We start from the raw sequence: 16,914 nt of genomic DNA on the forward strand, positions 1-16,914 counted from the left end.
AAAGAACAACAAACTGAGGGTAGAATTCACACAGGTTTTAGGCAGCAGAAGACTGGAAAGATGTTGCAGTCTGATGAGTCTCCATTTCTGCTCAGATAGTAGGGTCAGACTTTGATGTAAGCAACATGGAAGCATGAATAAAATCTGCCCTTGTATCATTTTCTTTATTTAGCGCGCTTTATTTAGGTCTCTTAGTATTAAGTGAGCATCATTTAAACCCTACAGACTTCCTATACTGTTGACAGTGTCCATCCCTTTATGACAGGTCTCATCTTGGGCTCATCTTCTGATGACTGCTTCCAACAACACAAAGCTCAGAAAATCTCAAACTAGTTTCTTGAACATGACGGTGAGTTCACTGTACTCAAATGAACTCCAGTACCTTGTTGGAGTTGAAGGAGGGGGGCACCCTGGTACCAGCAAGGTGTAACTAATGAAGTGGCTGCTGAACTGCTGCTCACTGGATATTTTCCCCTTTTCAGATCATTCTCTGTAAACTCTACATATGTTTGTGTGGGAAAACCCCAGCAAATCCTCAGAATAGACATTTAAATCACCTTTCTTCTCCATGCTGATGCTTACTTTGAACTAGATCTACATATCTAGAGATCCAGATGAGCTGTCATGTGATTGGCTGATTAGATATTTTACTTAATGAGCATGCTAATAAGTGTGCCTAATAATGTGTCCGGTGAGCTGATCTCCATTTTTCCTCACGGTCGTCTTCCCGTCTGTGCCCGTAGCACAGGGTGGCAGTAAAGAATGTAGCACGCAGGATAAAAATCAAACGAAGAAGAAGCGATGCGCTGATTGGTGGGAAGTTTGGCGGACTTTACCCTCCGCTGTGAAGCAGTTAATACTGTTGGCGCTGGGAGGCTCGAACTTCAGCTCAGTGTACGGCTGACAGCGCGGGAGTCTCTGCAGACGGTGAGTGAGCTAGTTAAAGTTTCACACACAGAGGACGGTAATGTTAATGCGAGCAGGGAGAAACTATGTGGAAAAATAAATGTGTTTTGCACTTTAACCTTCGTTAAAGCAGATTAGCTCTGCAGGTAGAAGTTTTCACGTTTTGTGTTTTTTAAACTTGGTGATGTGTTCAGGGGTCCTCTCAGTTCAGGTTTAGCCAGCGTGTGCACTGAACAGCTGTTGCTGTCTTTCTGGGTCAGTCAGGAGATGATAAGAGTAATGAGAAGCATGTGCTGCTGGGCTCGGCTAGCTGCTGGGTTACAGTGCACAGATACATGACTGTCATGAGGAGACACACAGGAGAGACAGTCTGATAAAGATCTGGCAGCTGTGCATTTCATGGAGCACTGAGCTTGTTATCTGGGTTACAAAATAACCAGTGATACGGCTTATTGTGTAGTTCAGTGACCTTTTTGGGCTGTGCGACGGTTCAAAGTTTAGCTGATGAAGCCTTATCACCGAATACTGTAGCAGGGGTGGTGCTGCTGCATATTCACTCTTTGTCTGAGGCTTTGTGCTGCAATAATGGAGCATCTGTAGGGCCAGTTTGTCAGCAGCACTGTCTGCATGCTGTATCATCACACACAGGTGTTAATATCTTTCAGATTGATATTGTTTTTGTTTGTATGTCTGTGTAAAAGTCTCATCTTTTAGATTTCTTTGTGAGACCAAGAAAAAAAACAGCAATCATGTCTTTATCTAACGGCCATCATGTGAGCAAAGAAGAATGGGAATCTCACAACAAGATGCTGCTGGAGCCGCTGGCAGTCAACGACTCAGAGGTTTGTGTTTAGTGGAGGTAATACAACAAATTACCTAATAAACGTGTACCTAATAATGGGCCTTTGAGAGTTCCCACCTAACAGAAATCTGTGCATGTTCATGCTGTGCGTGTGTGTGTATTCAGGTGTTCTCCATTATTAAAAAAGAGAAGCACAGGCAGACGTATGGTTTGGAGCTGATAGCATCTGAGAACTTTGCCAGCAGAGCTGTTCTTGAAGCGCTGGGTTCCTGTATGAACAACAAATACTCCGAGGGCTATCCTGGCCAGAGGTACAACGCTTAATCTAGTTAAAATCCCAAGTGGCTCGATCTCATTAGTGTGGCATTAACATTATGAACATTATTTGTAATGGTGAGCATGATTCTTGTGTACAGGTACTACGGTGGTACGGAGCATATCGATGAGCTAGAGAGACTTTGTCAGAAGAGAGCACTGGAGGCCTACAGTCTGGACTCGGAGAAATGGGGTGTCAACGTTCAGCCATACTCGGGTATAAAATATGGATGCATTTAAATCTGAGTCTGACTACACCCGTTGGCATGCAACATCTGCCGTGCTCCTGTCACTCACTGTCACTCACCGCCATTACCGTTTGTGCTTCTCGGTAAGGGTCACCTGCAAACTTCGCCGTCTACACGGCTGTTGTGGAGCCCCACGGCAGGATCATGGGGCTGGATCTTCCAGATGGAGGTCACCTGACGCACGGCTTCATGACTGAGAAGAAAAAAATCTCGGCAACCTCAATCTTCTTTGAGTCCATGCCATACAAGGTATGTATGTGCACGTATGCTCGGGAACCAAAAGGTTCTGTCGGAGTTGGGAACAAATTTCTCAAAGATGCGATGTGCTCTGGTATTTCCTCATGACAGCTGAGACAAATCATGAATCAAGGCGGTTATTTGAGTTTCTGTTCCCTTCCTATCAGCTCAAAGCAGTTTGGCCATTCTTCTCTGACAGTGACAGGGCTTTTTCATCAGAGAACTGCCGCTCACTCAGCAGTTTCTGAAACACTCAGACCAACAATCATACCACATTAAAAGTCACTTAAAACATCTTTTTGTCCCCATTCTAATGTTCAGTCTGAACTTCAGCACGTCGCGCGGATCATGTCTGCATACTTAAATTCATTCAATTGAAGTCATATGATTGGCTGACTAGATATTGGTGTTTAAGGTGGTGTATAAGGTCAAAGATAAGATTTCTGGAAACAAAAGTGAGCACTAGAAATCACCTCGTGGTGGGAGCACACCATCTGTAACACCAGTGAGTACTTCAGACTCAATGAACTACACATCTGTGAAGTTTGACTGAATCTCCCACGGGTTGTGATGCCATCCATGTTGAAAAAAAATATCGTCAGATTCCTTAAAATTGACCAGTATCTGCTGTGGCTGTTTACGTTTGTAAATGTGGTGCAAAATCAAAACAACTGATTTCACTTTGGTTCTGGTTTTATCCAAAGTCCAACTATGTGGTGTTTTCCTCATCTTGTGTATAGCAGGTGTTATATTTTGGTTATGATGTGGTCTGCTGCTTCTCTGTCCAGGTCCATCCAGAGACTGGCTTCATCGACTACGACAGGCTGCAGGAAAATGCACGACTCTTCCACCCTAAACTCATCATCGCAGGTAGTGCATCCCTCCTATGATTTTATTTTTTTTACTTTTATGCATCAGTGAGCAGTGACTGGGAGCTTTAAATCTGAGGGTATTTGGGGGGAGAAGAAAAGAAAATCTCTACACTTTGTCCTTTTTTTTTTTTCTTTCTCAGGAACAAGCTGCTATTCTCGCAACCTTGACTATGCCCGCTTGAAGCAGATTGCTAATGAGAACGGTGCCTATCTGATGGGAGACATGGCTCACATAAGTGGATTAGTGGCTGCCGGAGTGGTGCCCTCACCCTTTGAGCATTGTGACATTGTTACCACGACGACGCACAAGACACTGCGTGGCTGCCGTGCTGGGCTTATTTTCTACAGAAAAGGTATAAAAGGGACCTGAAGCTTTTGCCAAAAACGGCAAAGACAACACTGAACTTTTTCTCCCTTTGTCCTGTTGTAAATCTGCTCTTCCCCACACTGATATCTGTGAATTCACTATTTTTATTTGACCTTCTCCTCTTTCTCTTCTTCACTCCATCTCTTCAGGCGTGCGGAGTGTGGATGCCAAAGGAAAAGAGACTCTGTACAACTTGGAGTCGTTGATTAACCAGGCCGTGTTTCCCGGGCTGCAGGGAGGACCGCACAACCACGCCATCGCAGGTATTAACTCATCATTTTCTTCCACTTACGCTTTTTACTCAGTTTCATGTCTCTCACTGGGGTCGTGTTTTGTTTGTTTCTTTTCCTACAAATGGCAGGTGTTGCTGTGGCTCTGAAGCAAGCCATGACACCAGAGTTTAAGGCCTATCAATTGCAGGTTCTCGCTAACTGCAGGGCTCTATCCAGTGCTCTTGTTGACCATGGCTACAAGATTGTCACCGGTAAGTACTGCAGAGCACCATAATAGACAAGTGGAAGAGAAAATTGCCATGACAACCAGCTGAAACTACACTGAGTGGGAGAAGAGCAATCAACGTGGATGCAAAAAGAATAACTAAGCCCATTTACTTTTTAATTTTTTCATTCTTCGCAGTAAAAGAGGCTTGAAATTCCCAATCCCGCAATAACTTCACCATCCATCCCTGCTCAATCTTATTTGACTCATGTTCATATGTATTTAAGCCATGTGAACATGAGACATGGTGCATGCGATGCTTTATAAAACCTCCCTTTTATATAGTTCAAAAGAGAGGGTTGTTTATAAATTTCAGAAGGCCGGCATGTTCATGTGTGTTTGCGTGGCACTAAAGATCCTGCGAATGTTTTGGAGGATGTCGAGGACGGAGAACGCCGTGGATGCCCAAGAACGAGTGTTCGAAAACAATCAAATGAAGGCGTCAGAATGATTGCAGCAATGTGTCCACCAACAAAGAGACTGTTAGGGAAAACTTTGCACAACATGAAGAAGGACATTTATGCAAAGGTTATGCTACGGTTGGGATAAACTCGTGAAACAAATTGAAGCAAATCCAATGTATTTATTTTTTTGGAAAAATATGTTCACGAGACTAATATCTGGAGAAGGCTGGACATCACCTGGGTTGCCAAGGATGAAAGAGTTCAAGTTCAAGGCTGTGCTAATGGTTTTCTTTGACATTAAGAGCATAATTTTGGATTAGAGGACGGGGTTCTAGAGGAATTAACAAAAGGGATTGAACCAAAACTCTATTATCAAGAGGTTCTCGAACATTTTCATCTAAGGGTGAAGAAAAAGAGGCTACAGCTGTTGGAAAATGGTTCCCTCTTTCATCAGGACCCACACTGCTCTCTCTGAAGGGTTCTTTGGCCCACACCACACTCTGTATTTGCCTGACCTTGCACCATGTGACTTTCTTTTCCCTAAAATTGGATCTGCTCTCAAAAGAACTGATTTCGGGTCTTTTTCAGAAGAAGAAAACGATAGCTTTTGAGATGCCTAATGAAAGATCTGCTGCACTGCTTTGATTGGAAGATGAGAGTACAGCAGCGTGTAGGTGCAAAGGGGGAATATATCAATTCATTAAAATTGAATTACAGCATCAGCCTCATATGGTCGTTGACTTAACTGATGATCCTAAGCCTGAGTGAGCCTGAATGGTTGACCATCTCTCTGTGATGGAGTAGCCTGCCCAGAGTGTAGCTCTCCACATTCTCAGTGGGGTTAAGAAGGTGGATGGATGATTTGTAGCTTCATGCTCATCTAATGTTCCTTTTTGTAATCTCTTAATGTGCAGGCGGCTCTGACAACCATCTGATCCTGCTGGACCTGCGCAGCAAGGGAACCGATGGAGGACGAGCAGAGAAGGTCCTGGAAGCATGTGCCATTGCTTGTAACAAAAACACCTGTCCAGGTACTCTGTGTGTGTGTGTGTGTGTTTACCATTAAGGCAAAGTAGTTTTCCATACATGAGTATGGCAAGTAAGGCACATTTCATATTTAAGATGAGATAAGAAGAACTTTATTTATCCTGAGGGAAATTCTTTTGTCATAAACCTGTTCAATGCAGCAAGAGAAGCAGAGGAATAAAGATATATAATAAGATTTATTTATTTTTAAGTAGATAGATCCCATTTTTGATTGCTTGATGCCTCTGCAAAGTCCCATTCTTAGTTTTCCTCGTACATCTTTGTAGGAGATAAAAGTGCTTTGCGACCTAGCGGCCTGAGGTTCGGCTCGCCGGCTCTTACCTCCAGAGGCTTGGTGGAGAATGACTTCAGGAAGGTGGCTGAGTTCATTCACAGAGGTAATTTATTTCTTTAAAGGAGGAATTGGTGTAAAAAGATTTCTCACAAACAAAATGTAAATAACCCATGCTTTCCATTCTTCCGCAGGCATTGAACTGACTGTGGAGGTGCAGAAAAGTCTGAATCCCAAAGCCACTCTGAAGGAGTTTGTTCAGGCATTATCCCAGGGAGAGAAGTTCCAGCAGCGGGTAGCGGAGATCAGGGCTGAGGTGGAGGCTTTCGCTGGACAATTCCCAATGCCGGGTCTACCCGAGCTGTAGAGCACAGTTCGGACTCTAAATGCAGCTGAACGGATGATTCAAGAAGATTAATACGAAGGCATATGATGCTGGGTTTTTGTTTTTCCTTTATTTTGACTGTTGACTCATAGTCCTCATGGATAGACACGATTTCTGTTCAAACAGATTTAATGACCATCTAATTATTCTGTGTTGCCTTTCCCATTTTTACGTGTTTTCCATTTAGCTTCAGGGTCGGATGTTACAATCATATTTAAGCTTTGAGCTCATCAGAAATCTCACTTTCATCTGTATTAAGGTTACACTTCAGAGGTTTTGTAGCAAACTACCACATTTTCAGTATATGGTATACATATACAGTATCGTAAGTACAACTTTGAAAATAAAATAATTACATTCTGAATAAACTAAGAATGAAAGAAACATCAGCTGTTATGTTTTGTTTTGCTTTGTTTTTTTTCCAGTCTAAGTACATCAGTGCTCTGGACTCTGATTACGTTAAGTAGATATTAGAAGCTTACAGTGGTTTAATAATCTTAATTTAGCAGCAATAGAAAAACAGCTGACACTGGCTGGAATGTCATTACAAGAGCACTGGACAAATAAAAATTCTGGTAGAATAAAAGTTTAGGGGTCATTAAAATTCAAATCACCGTGATGAGAACGAGTCCATGGAGAGTTGAATATCCAGACCCCGTGTCCCTGTGAAATCTGGACGTTGGTTTCAAAGGGTGAAAATAAGTTTTCTCCAGTAGACATTTTTTCTTCCTAGTACAATTCTCAGTGAAGAGATATCCTGGACTTGGATTTTCACTCAAACTGGATACTGCTGTATGAATCTGTATATGCTATAACATAGTCTCTTTCAGGAAAAAGGGTCAGTAATCCTGAAAGAACAGGTGATACAGGACATTAGAAAACACTGAAACAGCATAGCAAGCTGCTGGCATCCAATTTAAATATAGAATATCAAATTTTCTCCGTTTCATGTGTTGCTTTTGTACCAATTTAAAATTAAACAACAAACTTTATTTACATTTTACGTGGTGTCCCAATTTTATTGGAAACGAGGATCTGATATGTTTCTACGGAAAACTACAAATGTTGGTACAATCACTGGTTTGGTTTTTTTTAATGAAAATTGTTCTTAATCTATACATTCGATTATTTTAGATTAGAATCCAAAATTTAATATTTAGCTCTCCATCAACAGACAAGAAGCTCGGTTTGAGAAGTGTTGATTAGTGTTTTTGTTCCAATGAGCCAAAAGCAGGTTTTGCTCAACATGAAGATCAACATAACACATCCCAGTACCCTCAGCTTTCACACTGAGAAGCTCTATAATAATCATAATAAATGCACGGAAGCAACAGCGATGGATTTTATAAAGAAAAAAAAACACTTCAGTGAAGCTGAATGAGACCTTGTCTGGCCTCTGAACGACACAGACTGATATAAAATATGTTTTGTACCAATGGTGTCAGACATAAAGGGACACCAGAATCCAAATGTTATTCATGCTACACTACAGTAATTTCTGCTTTTAATGCTCTTACAATCAGATTACAAATGATCTACTATAGAAATTTCTATTTTGGCTCCACAGTTTTTTCTGTAATTATTCTCATTTCTTACAGTTTAAGCCCAAAGAGAAATGCTGACAGATTTGACTAAAGCCGCATTTCTTCATCATATAGAAAAACTGAAACTTTCTGTTGAGTTGTGGATTTAACGAAGCGCTCTGCGATCGTTTAGTCTTGTCTGATTTTGTCAGGTCGGAGGTCAGCGTGCGCGCCTCCCATCATCCACACAGAACAAGGAGCAGTTCGGGGACATACAAACATTTACGGGACGGTCCGTGTCCATGGCTTGTCTTTAAAACCGACATTAGAGCTACAAACTACGGCATCTGTTGTATTCTCGGTATCGGAGTTTGGAGTTTGGTGCTAACTTATCAGTTAGCCTGGCTAGCCGCCTTAGCAGGCTGAGAGGGAACTTGGTAGCTAGTAGCTAGACTTCGAGCTAGCTTAACCGAAACGGACATTTATCTGATCGGAGGAGTGAGCAGACTGCAGCGGACATGCAGGAATTACTGGCCAACGTGGACCACATCAAGTTTGACCTGGAGATTGCCGTGGAGCAGCAGCTGGGAGCCCAGCCGCTGCCTTTCCCCGGCATGGATAGTAAGTGCTGGGGTGCTAGCTGGTACTAAGCCCGCTGCGGGTTAACCTTAAGCGGAATTAACGGTAAAAGTGACGAGGGGAGAGTTGACCGCCACTGACTACTTATGTTCGTTGACCCTGTGATCGTGTGTGTCTCTGCAGAGTCCGGGTCTGCTGTGTGTGAGTTCTTCATGAGAGCTGCGTGTCAGAAAGGTAAAATCACAACATGGTCTCAACTCTGTGGTGATGTCACTGCAGCGTGAACGGCCCCAACAATGAACTCTTTAACTTCCGTAAAGTTAAAGTTTAGACACTTCACACCCCTCAAACGCACAGATCGGTGCTGGTTGACCTTTTTTAAGCAAGCTCGACCTCTTATGTCTAAATACAGCCTTAGATATACTGTTTACGCACGGCTACAGTAGCCTGCACCTCACTGATTTCCAACAATAGGCCATTTTCATAATGTTGTGAATTATATTATTCCTCTTAATAGCTCCAAGGGAAATTACCTTTCCCCCCATCTTTATTAAGCGCTTTTGTAACCATTTCAATCCCTGCCATTAGGCCAGCCTTTGCTGATCTCAAAATGTCCAAATTAAAAGTACTAAATTGTGTTTTAAGTGATCAGCATGACACTGAGAGCCATGTGTGTCTTAATGAGGAGAAGGTCACAGAGCGCACTGTGTCTCGCAGGTGGGATGTGTCCGTTCCGTCACATCAGTGGAGAGAAGACAGTGGTGTGTAAGCACTGGCTCAGAGGTCTGTGTAAGAAGGGAGACCAGTGCGAGTTTCTACACGAATACGACATGACCAAGATGCCTGAATGCTACTTCTACTCCAAGTTCGGTGAGTTGACATCATGAGTGCATTTATTTGGTTAAACTTTCCACAGATCTTGTCAGATGAATGCTGTACTGATTAATGTTTTGTTCTGTGACCCTCACAGGTGAATGCAGCAACAAGGAGTGTCCTTTCCTACACATAGATCCAGAGTCCAAGATCAAAGACTGTCCCTGGTATGACCGAGGCTTCTGCAAACACGGTAAGGTCAAATTCTAGTACTAAAACCACAAACCCACTGCTTATAGACGTAGCCTGTCTGTTCTGTGGTTTAAATGGAGAAAAACATAATACGTCTTATTATTTGTCCTCAACCGTGTCTTCTTACCTCAGGTCCTGACTGCCGACACCGACATACCAGAAGGGTGATCTGTGTGAACTACTTAGTGGGCTTCTGTCCAGAAGGAAAGTCCTGTAAATTTATGCAGTAAGTAGTCCTTTTACATTTACTTCCTACACAACAGGTATGATTCCTGATAGGACCTCTGCTCCACATTAAGTTGGTTATATCTGCCAAGCAATTATGCAGCAATTTCATTACATTACACTCCAGTATAAATGGTCTTTGTTTGATTTCATAATGATGGATAGCTGGATCAAAAGCTGTTTGAGACTTCACCCTGCAGTGACGTAAATTATACATTGATGTTCCTCCACAGCCCCCGATTTGAGCTGCCTATGGGCGCTTCTGAACAGCCTCCTCTCCCACAGCAAAACCAGAACCAGGCAAAGGTAAGAATACACACAAACACTCAAATGATGCATCCTGATGCCAGCGTGGATCCATCTCAGAGGATGAGTCAGCATGACTCTCGGTGCTTCTATTTAACTATTCGTTCCTGTTGCTGAGGTGCACAGTGAAAACAGTCTCTCTGCTTGCCTCCTGCCGCAGCCCGTGCCTACCATTGGTCGCTCGTCGCTCTCCTTAATCCAGCTCACCAACTCCACCCCAGCCCAGCGGCAGCAGAACAACACGACTACTGTGTCTCAGCAGAACAATCTAAATGCCAACAGAGGGCCTCGTCCGCTGGACCAGGTCACCTGCTACAAGGTGAGTCAGCCGTACATCTGTGTGATTAAAGCTATGCCAGTCTCTCGCTTTGGTCGTAATTGCAATCATTAATCAAACTGTGGTTGGTTATATTGCCAAAGCATGCACCGGCCATACATTTAGATCATTAAAACCATAGTTTTCTCAAGTTTAGATGCACTTGTAAGGTTTTACCTAGAATACTGGTTTCCTCTGCGTGGTTGCAGTGAGCCTTGAATAAGATGGATCACTGGCGCTCTTGTGAATTTATCCAGCTTCTTAAAGGGGAACAATTTTCTGAATTTCTTGGCTTTCCATAGTGTGGTACTTTATACATTTGCCTAAAAACTAAAGGTGGTGACACAAATCTCTTTGGGATTGTGTCAGGAACAGTATCTGGGATGAAAAATGTGCACAAGGGTCTGGCTCCTCAGTTCAAACACAATCTGGATCATCTGTTTTAAGTTTGCTTCCCACTTTCTTCTGATTGGCTGTCTCTTGCAAATTGTATGCTGAACATGTATGAATGTGGGTGGGGCAGCTGTTCCAACAGCCTGGGGTTTTGGGTTATAGGGTTTACTTGGACAGTCACTGATATCATTATTTAAAACCTTGTACACTTTTAACAGCACATATGACTGAAAATAAAGAAGGGAAAACCCCCCTAAAACGATCTCCTTTAAAAAGAGGATTTGTTCTTTTTCTCACTACTGGGAACAACTGGAACATGCAGTAAATGTCGTTAATCGCTTCATTTCTGTCTTCCTCTTGTCTGCAGTGTGGTGAGAAGGGCCACTATGCCAACAAATGCACTAAAGGCCATCTTGCCTTCCTGAGTGGTCAGTAACCTTCAGCCTCAAACCCCGAACACCTCAGTGCTGTAGCACACCACCCCTGATGTGAGCAGAAGAGAGGAAGGGGGAAGACTCTGCTCTACATGCTGGTGTTTCTTAAAGACTAACTGCCGCCCGACAGACACGGACAGTGGGAGGGAAACATTGCTACTTTTTTTTTTTGGGCCTGTGGACACATGAAAGTGACAAGAAAAAAGGTCATCCGGCCTGATTTGCTGGGTTTGTACAGTACAGGTGACTTTGAAGAGTCACTCCCAGGGTCCAGACTGCCGCAAACACCAATACAGGTGCTGTTGTTCCTCAGGTCATGTGACTGCAACTGCCATGTTCCAAGTCTGACCGTGGAAAAAAAAAAATTGAACAAATGTGATAAACATCTTAGGAATGTAATTTAGCTTGTACTCAGCGCCCAAATCCACACTTGCTATAAAGGTCTCATTCTGGACATTTCAGCCTCGGTTTAGCAGCTGTGTGTGGCAGGTACGGCAGTACAGAGCAGCTGGAAGAGACGCTTTGTTGACAGTCTGAACATATTCTGTCTGTACAAATAAATGTTCTTGTTTCAGATTTTAGTTTGGTTTTTTTTACCCCTCACACTTCTGATCTTCTCATAGCCACTTCTGAGATTTACACAGTACACTCACCCCACACAATACATCCTTATCCTTATTTTATTGGTCACAATCACATATGAACACAGAGCCGAGGACAGAAAGAGCTGACGCGTTCCTGAAGGTCTGCTGAAGGGGCTCAGTGGTACTTCCTCCAGCGATCGTGTTCTACAAGAAGAGAAGGAGAAGTCGTTTAAAATATTAGCTTTTTTTTGTAACCAGTGAGGTTAGCTGTGACAGTGCAAAGAAAGACAAGAGGCTCTGTAAGCGAGTGCATGTTTCTTACTGATGTGGTCGTATTCCCACAAGTAGCTGATGGCCACGTAGCCAACGAGCAGCATAGCTACACCACCGATGCCCCCCTTCTTCACATTGATGTACTTGTTGTAGTATCTGTCGTGGCCTAGAAGAGAAAACAGCAAACGGCACGGTCAAGTGTCCTGTTTAGTATTCAATACATGCAAGAGGAGCACTCATTCTGTGACCTTAATTACTACTGAGGCCACATTCTCAAATTAGTCTCCAAGTATAAGGAAAGCTACTAGCACAGGGGTCAGCAACCTTTACTGTCAAGAGACATTTTTCAGCAATTTGTGACTCAAAATAAAGTGCCACAAAGCATGAGCCTCATTTAATGAAGGATACTAAGATTATTAAGTGTAAAGTAGCCTAAATGAGTAGATTTCTTGCTCTCCAGTGGGCCATTTATGATTATTTTGTACTTCAATTCTGGATTTTCACTTATTTTACTTATTACAAACAAAACAGAAGAAAAGTCTAGTTAAAAAATTAACATTTTTAAATCCACTTTGAGACAGAGCAGGTATAATTTTTAACCCATGTTTCTGTGCAAATCAACTTTAAGGGGCCCAATCAGACAATATATCAAATAATCTAAAAACTTTAAAACAGTCAATTTTCAACATAATTGTAACTAAAGTCCAGCTTTAGATTAAAAATACTTGGTGGTGAAAGTGAAGAAATCATTCCATTTCCCCCTCACACTTTTTTGTTTTTAGATCTTGAATCCATACCAATTGGGAGTTAAAACTACACAGCCATGCTAACCATTTTTACTGAGGTTCAGCAAAAATCAAGGCGATAAACATGAACTCTGATGCATATCGTAAAATATTTTTTAAGAATCTGTGTTTAAGGACACAATTGTACTGCTGGTAAATGTAAAGAGTGCTTTAGATCAGGGGTGTCGAACTCCAGGCCGGTGTCCTGCGGAGTTTAGATAACACCCTGGGTCAACACCACTGAATGAAATTAGTTCATTGACAGGCCTCTTGAGAACTTCAAGATATGTTGAGAAGGTAATTTAGCCTTTAAATCAGCTGTGTTGGATCAAGGACGCATCTAAAACTGCAGGACACTGTCCCCCGAGGCCTGGAGTTGGACATCTGTGCTTTAGATCAATGCCAAACACTGAAATGTTCACGCACAAAGCCATTGTTTATTTTTATATTCATATCCATTTTCTAATAAAGTCACTGGAGAGGTTCAGGACCCCTGTACTAAGGAAGCGCCTAGCCAAAGGCAGAGCTGAGCCCTCATAAATAACATATGCCTTACATAACAGATGTGTTACAGGTGAAACAGTACAGATGCAATAAACTGAAGTAGTTAATGTGGATGGGTTGAAATATTGGGGGGGGGGGGGTCAAACATCCAAAGCAACCGACAGTGCACAAGAGAGGTGAGGAAGAGAGTGCAAGCTGAAAATATTTCAGGAGCTAAATAATCAGTCAGTGTTTAAAAAACAAGTTCCAGTAGGTAAAAAAATTAAAACAAAAAAGTATTTTCCCTGCCCACCAGAAGTAGTCGGAGCAAGTTGTACTCACCCCTGCGAATGGCTGAGAGGACGCCATTGGGAGTAAAGTCTCGACCTCCAAGCCAGGCTCCCAGCTCGTTGAGTTTCACGTCCATCAGCCGCTTCTCAGCTAAGGAAACTAAAAACACGTAAAAAGAGCGTCATCACTGAAAATGCACACTGTCAACAAAGAATAAAAACATGCCACTGAATTACAAACATTAGCAATCTAAAACACGTTTAAACCGCTTGTCTAACAAGACAAAAAAAGTGGCAACATCGTGTACCGAGGACATAAAATTGTAATTTTCCTACATATTTTCTAACTATCTTTTTTAATAGCCAATAAACTATTAACCATTCAAATAATTATCAGGCTAACAGTTACGGAGACTAATTAAAAAACCGAAGCTCTTAATTCCGCAAAATAATTAACTTGTTAACAAGTTTTCAGTCGTCGCAGTAATTCAATTAAACTCAAAACACAGCAGCCGACTCGCTAGGAGCTAATTTGACATTTACCAGGTGTGTGTAGCCGATTGTAATGACATAATGAATGAAAGTTTGCTGGACCGCTTTTCAAAAACACCATAAAGCACACAAGACACCCAAGCTTATTTTAAGTTCTTCTTTATGTTTTTTTACAATTAAAGTTGGTCAAAGAGACCATCCTAGTTTGTGCTAAGCGCACCGTGTTTGCATGCTACCGAGCAAGCTAGCGAAAGAAACCGTTATATAATTGACACGTTTATCAACAGCACGATTATTAGAGCTTCATCCAAGCTGGAGTTCACTCTGAAAGGTGCAGTTAAATGTAAAAAAGCGGCCTGCAGATTTATTTTCACAGTAAATCCGCCAATGACACGCAAAGTCCTTGACGTGACTCAAAGGGTTTAGCGAGGCCTTCAGTCCGAAAAAGACCTTCAAGTGACAAATTCACGGCTTGTCTGATAGAAAACACCCCTCAGTCCCCAAAAGCCTCATTATATGCCAAGATGATGACATATAAAACAAAAATAGGCCAATATTTTTGGGAGAAGGCACATTACGGTACCTGGTCTGTCCGCCATCTTGACCGGTGCAGAAGGTTTGCTGCAGGGAATGATGGGAATAAAAGGAGAAAGTGCATTATGGGAGGTCATGTAGTTTTAAAGTGAATCCACTAGAGAGCGGCAAAAGCAATAAAACCAAACAACAAACATTATTATTATTATTATTATTATTATTATTATTATTATTATTATTTCCTAAATAAATTAATTTCTTCTATTTTATCGTAATCTGCTCTGAATAATACGTTCATGTCTATTAACCTCTTAATTTTTTATTTATTTTGGTGTAAATTTGTATCTATTCATCCTCCCTCACTTTTAAAAATCTAGAATGAATCATTATTCAGATATTTTTAATGTTACTCCCGGTTGTCTGTTTACGTCTCTACATGTGTTAAAAAATAGGAACAAACTTGTCAGGCACACCATAATTGAAGCAACGCTTTTGTTAAATGGTGTGCACAAATTTAATTAGAGTGAGATCTGCCCTTTATAACTTATTGATTGAGTAGAGACTTAAAAGATTAACTTGCACACTTGCAGAAGCCTGCTTTTGTTGCCAACTTTCCTTCCTGACTTTGGCTACAGCACCTTGTTAGGATTACAGTTTTGCCCCACATGTGTGAAATTGGCACTGCAGACGGGAATAGTTGTATGCACCTCCTGGAGGTACTGATTTGTGCTCAGTGGCCTGGTCACAGCTCTGGATGGGAGTTCTTAGCTTGGCCGCTGTTGTGAGTTAATTTTTCAAGTGTGCATCGCCTCAGGGAAGCCTGGTCTGCTTTGTATATCAGATAAAGATTTTGTCTGCCTCAAAGAGAGGAAATGCTGCATTTGATAGAACACCTGCACACTGGAGTTGGATTTCCACCATCTGTGTAACTAATGGAAGCTGTGTTTCAAACAAACAGTAGGAGAAGCACAGGAGGCAGGACACGGAAGGACCATAGCAACTGTCAAAGTGGCCATTTGTGTTTTGGAGTAAGACAGAGCATGACTTAATGTCTCAGTTTCATGCCAGCAAAGGTGCATTGAGCCCCATGCAGGGTCTTTCCTCTGAGCTGTCTTTTCCGAGTGTATGTGGAGGCTGAAGATGGTTCAGAGGCTTCCCTCATTAACTTTAGGACACAAGTGCCTTGCTCATGCCTGGTGGTTCTGTTACATAGTTTGTCCATGTGGTGATCAAAAAGATGCCTCACCTCACAGGTGAAGGGCTGATATGACAGAAGAGGTCAGTCCAGTGAGTTTGGAAACCATTGGAGGGAAAAACAGCACACGTCTCAAACAGTCTCCTTCGCAATGAAGCACCTCTTATCTGTTCTGAAGGGCTCATTCGGATGGACACCACTGGAGCAGTGTTCATATCATTGATCAAGCCACTTCAAGGTCACTGGAGTCCCTGAAAGAAACCTGAAGGCTGCTGATGTGAGCTTATAACTGTTTTTCATCCTTTAGGGCAATGCAGCTCACAGAGTATTTCTCAAGGCACCTTAAACATTTTCTAAGGTTAATTGCTCAGCGTGGCCTCTGGGTCCGTGCTAGCTCTGGATGTTCTGTCATTAGCCAGTACAAGGTGATCAGCGGGTGGGAATTGTGTTTTTGTAAGATCGTTGGCTGGGATGAGTCATCAACCTTGTTAAGTTGCGAGGGAACAAAACAGCCGCACTGGTCTCTGTGAATCTTTCAGGGCATAAGGATTTTGAGAGGTCGGTTGTAGGCTACCACGTGGGATTTTGTTGTTCCGTTTGTGAAAGATCTGTGATTCACAGAAACAGAGTTACCTTTATAACGTACAGTTTAGGGTGAGCTCACAGTTTTCCCCCTGTAGCAGATGAAAGAGCAGGACTTCCATCAGTGCTGCACAACGACGCTCAAGCATCCACATGGAGCAACACAAAGAGCTGAACTGAGAGGGACTTCCATTATAAAAGAGCCTCTTACTTATTTAAAAGGACTTCATAATACATTTAAAAATGTCAGGACTACAAACCCTGATTTTCCACAGCACACATGGCAGGGTGAAGTAAATAAGGCCCATTCTGCTTACACTGAAATGCTGTGCTGGGAAACCTTGGGTCACTGTGTTGCCTGCCTAAACTGGGGAAGTGGGAAAGTAACCTAAAAGGCAAAATAATACAAGTAAAGGGTTTTATTAATAATAAAAATGTAAAAGATGTGAATTCTGCTATGACCTTGAAAAAAAGAGAGAAACAAACATAACAGAGCCCAGAAG

The 16,914-nt window shown here is 42.2% G+C and overlaps 3 protein-coding genes across 3 annotated transcripts; 2 read left to right on the forward strand and 1 right to left on the reverse strand.

Annotated features, from left to right (window-relative positions):
• The first annotated feature begins 855 nt into the window (after window positions 1-855).
• shmt1 (serine hydroxymethyltransferase 1 (soluble)) lies at window positions 856-6,699 on the forward strand. Its single transcript, XM_063471427.1, has 12 exons — window positions 856-927; window positions 1,608-1,748; window positions 1,874-2,019; window positions 2,125-2,240; window positions 2,360-2,520; window positions 3,297-3,378; window positions 3,521-3,733; window positions 3,897-4,010; window positions 4,109-4,231; window positions 5,564-5,680; window positions 5,963-6,073; window positions 6,162-6,699. Exons 2-12 carry the CDS (start codon window positions 1,656-1,658, stop codon window positions 6,332-6,334), a joined length of 1,449 nt encoding a protein of 482 aa, XP_063327497.1. The 5' UTR covers window positions 856-927; window positions 1,608-1,655; the 3' UTR covers window positions 6,335-6,699.
• A 1,380-nt stretch (window positions 6,700-8,079) lies between these two features.
• Window positions 8,080-11,767, forward strand: cpsf4 (cleavage and polyadenylation specific factor 4). The gene is made up of 8 exons (XM_063471429.1): window positions 8,080-8,496; window positions 8,638-8,688; window positions 9,172-9,324; window positions 9,425-9,520; window positions 9,652-9,745; window positions 9,978-10,050; window positions 10,211-10,369; window positions 11,127-11,767. The coding sequence occupies exons 1-8, from the start codon at window positions 8,394-8,396 to the stop codon at window positions 11,193-11,195; spliced, it is 798 nt and encodes a 265-aa protein (XP_063327499.1). The 5' UTR covers window positions 8,080-8,393; the 3' UTR covers window positions 11,196-11,767.
• Window positions 11,768-11,859: 92 nt separating this feature from the next.
• atp5mf (ATP synthase membrane subunit f) lies at window positions 11,860-14,777 on the reverse strand. The gene is made up of 4 exons (XM_063471430.1): window positions 14,684-14,777; window positions 13,661-13,768; window positions 12,100-12,216; window positions 11,860-11,981 (listed from the first exon to the last, which is right to left on the reverse strand). Exons 1-4 carry the CDS (start codon window positions 14,769-14,771, stop codon window positions 11,953-11,955), a joined length of 342 nt encoding a protein of 113 aa, XP_063327500.1. The 5' UTR covers window positions 14,772-14,777; the 3' UTR covers window positions 11,860-11,952.
• Between the last annotated feature and the right edge of the window lie 2,137 nt (window positions 14,778-16,914).

This window comes from Pelmatolapia mariae, linkage group LG4 (genome assembly GCF_036321145.2).
Source record: "Pelmatolapia mariae isolate MD_Pm_ZW linkage group LG4, Pm_UMD_F_2, whole genome shotgun sequence".
NCBI classification, from domain to species: domain Eukaryota; kingdom Metazoa; phylum Chordata; class Actinopteri; order Cichliformes; family Cichlidae; genus Pelmatolapia; species Pelmatolapia mariae.

Coding starts and splice junctions, on each gene's coding strand:
- shmt1 (XM_063471427.1), top strand. CDS start 1,656: ATGTCTTTATCTAACGGCCATCATGTGAGCAAAGAAGAATGGGAATCT. Junction 1,749..1,873: donor TGGCAGTCAACGACTCAGAG/GTTTGTGTTTAG, acceptor GTGTGTATTCAG/GTGTTCTCCATTATTAAAAA. Junction 6,074..6,161: donor GGCTGAGTTCATTCACAGAG/GTAATTTATTTC, acceptor ATTCTTCCGCAG/GCATTGAACTGACTGTGGAG.
- cpsf4 (XM_063471429.1), top strand. CDS start 8,394: ATGCAGGAATTACTGGCCAACGTGGACCACATCAAGTTTGACCTGGAG. Junction 8,497..8,637: donor GCCTTTCCCCGGCATGGATA/GTAAGTGCTGGG, acceptor GTGTCTCTGCAG/AGTCCGGGTCTGCTGTGTGT. Junction 8,689..9,171: donor GAGAGCTGCGTGTCAGAAAG/GTAAAATCACAA, acceptor TGTGTCTCGCAG/GTGGGATGTGTCCGTTCCGT.
- atp5mf (XM_063471430.1), bottom strand. CDS start 14,771: ATGACCTCCCATAATGCACTTTCTCCTTTTATTCCCATCATTCCCTGC. Junction 13,769..14,683: donor CAAGATGGCGGACAGACCAG/GTACCGTAATGT, acceptor ACGTGTTTTTAG/TTTCCTTAGCTGAGAAGCGG. Junction 12,217..13,660: donor CCTCTCAGCCATTCGCAGGG/GTGAGTACAACT, acceptor TTTCTCTTCTAG/GCCACGACAGATACTACAAC.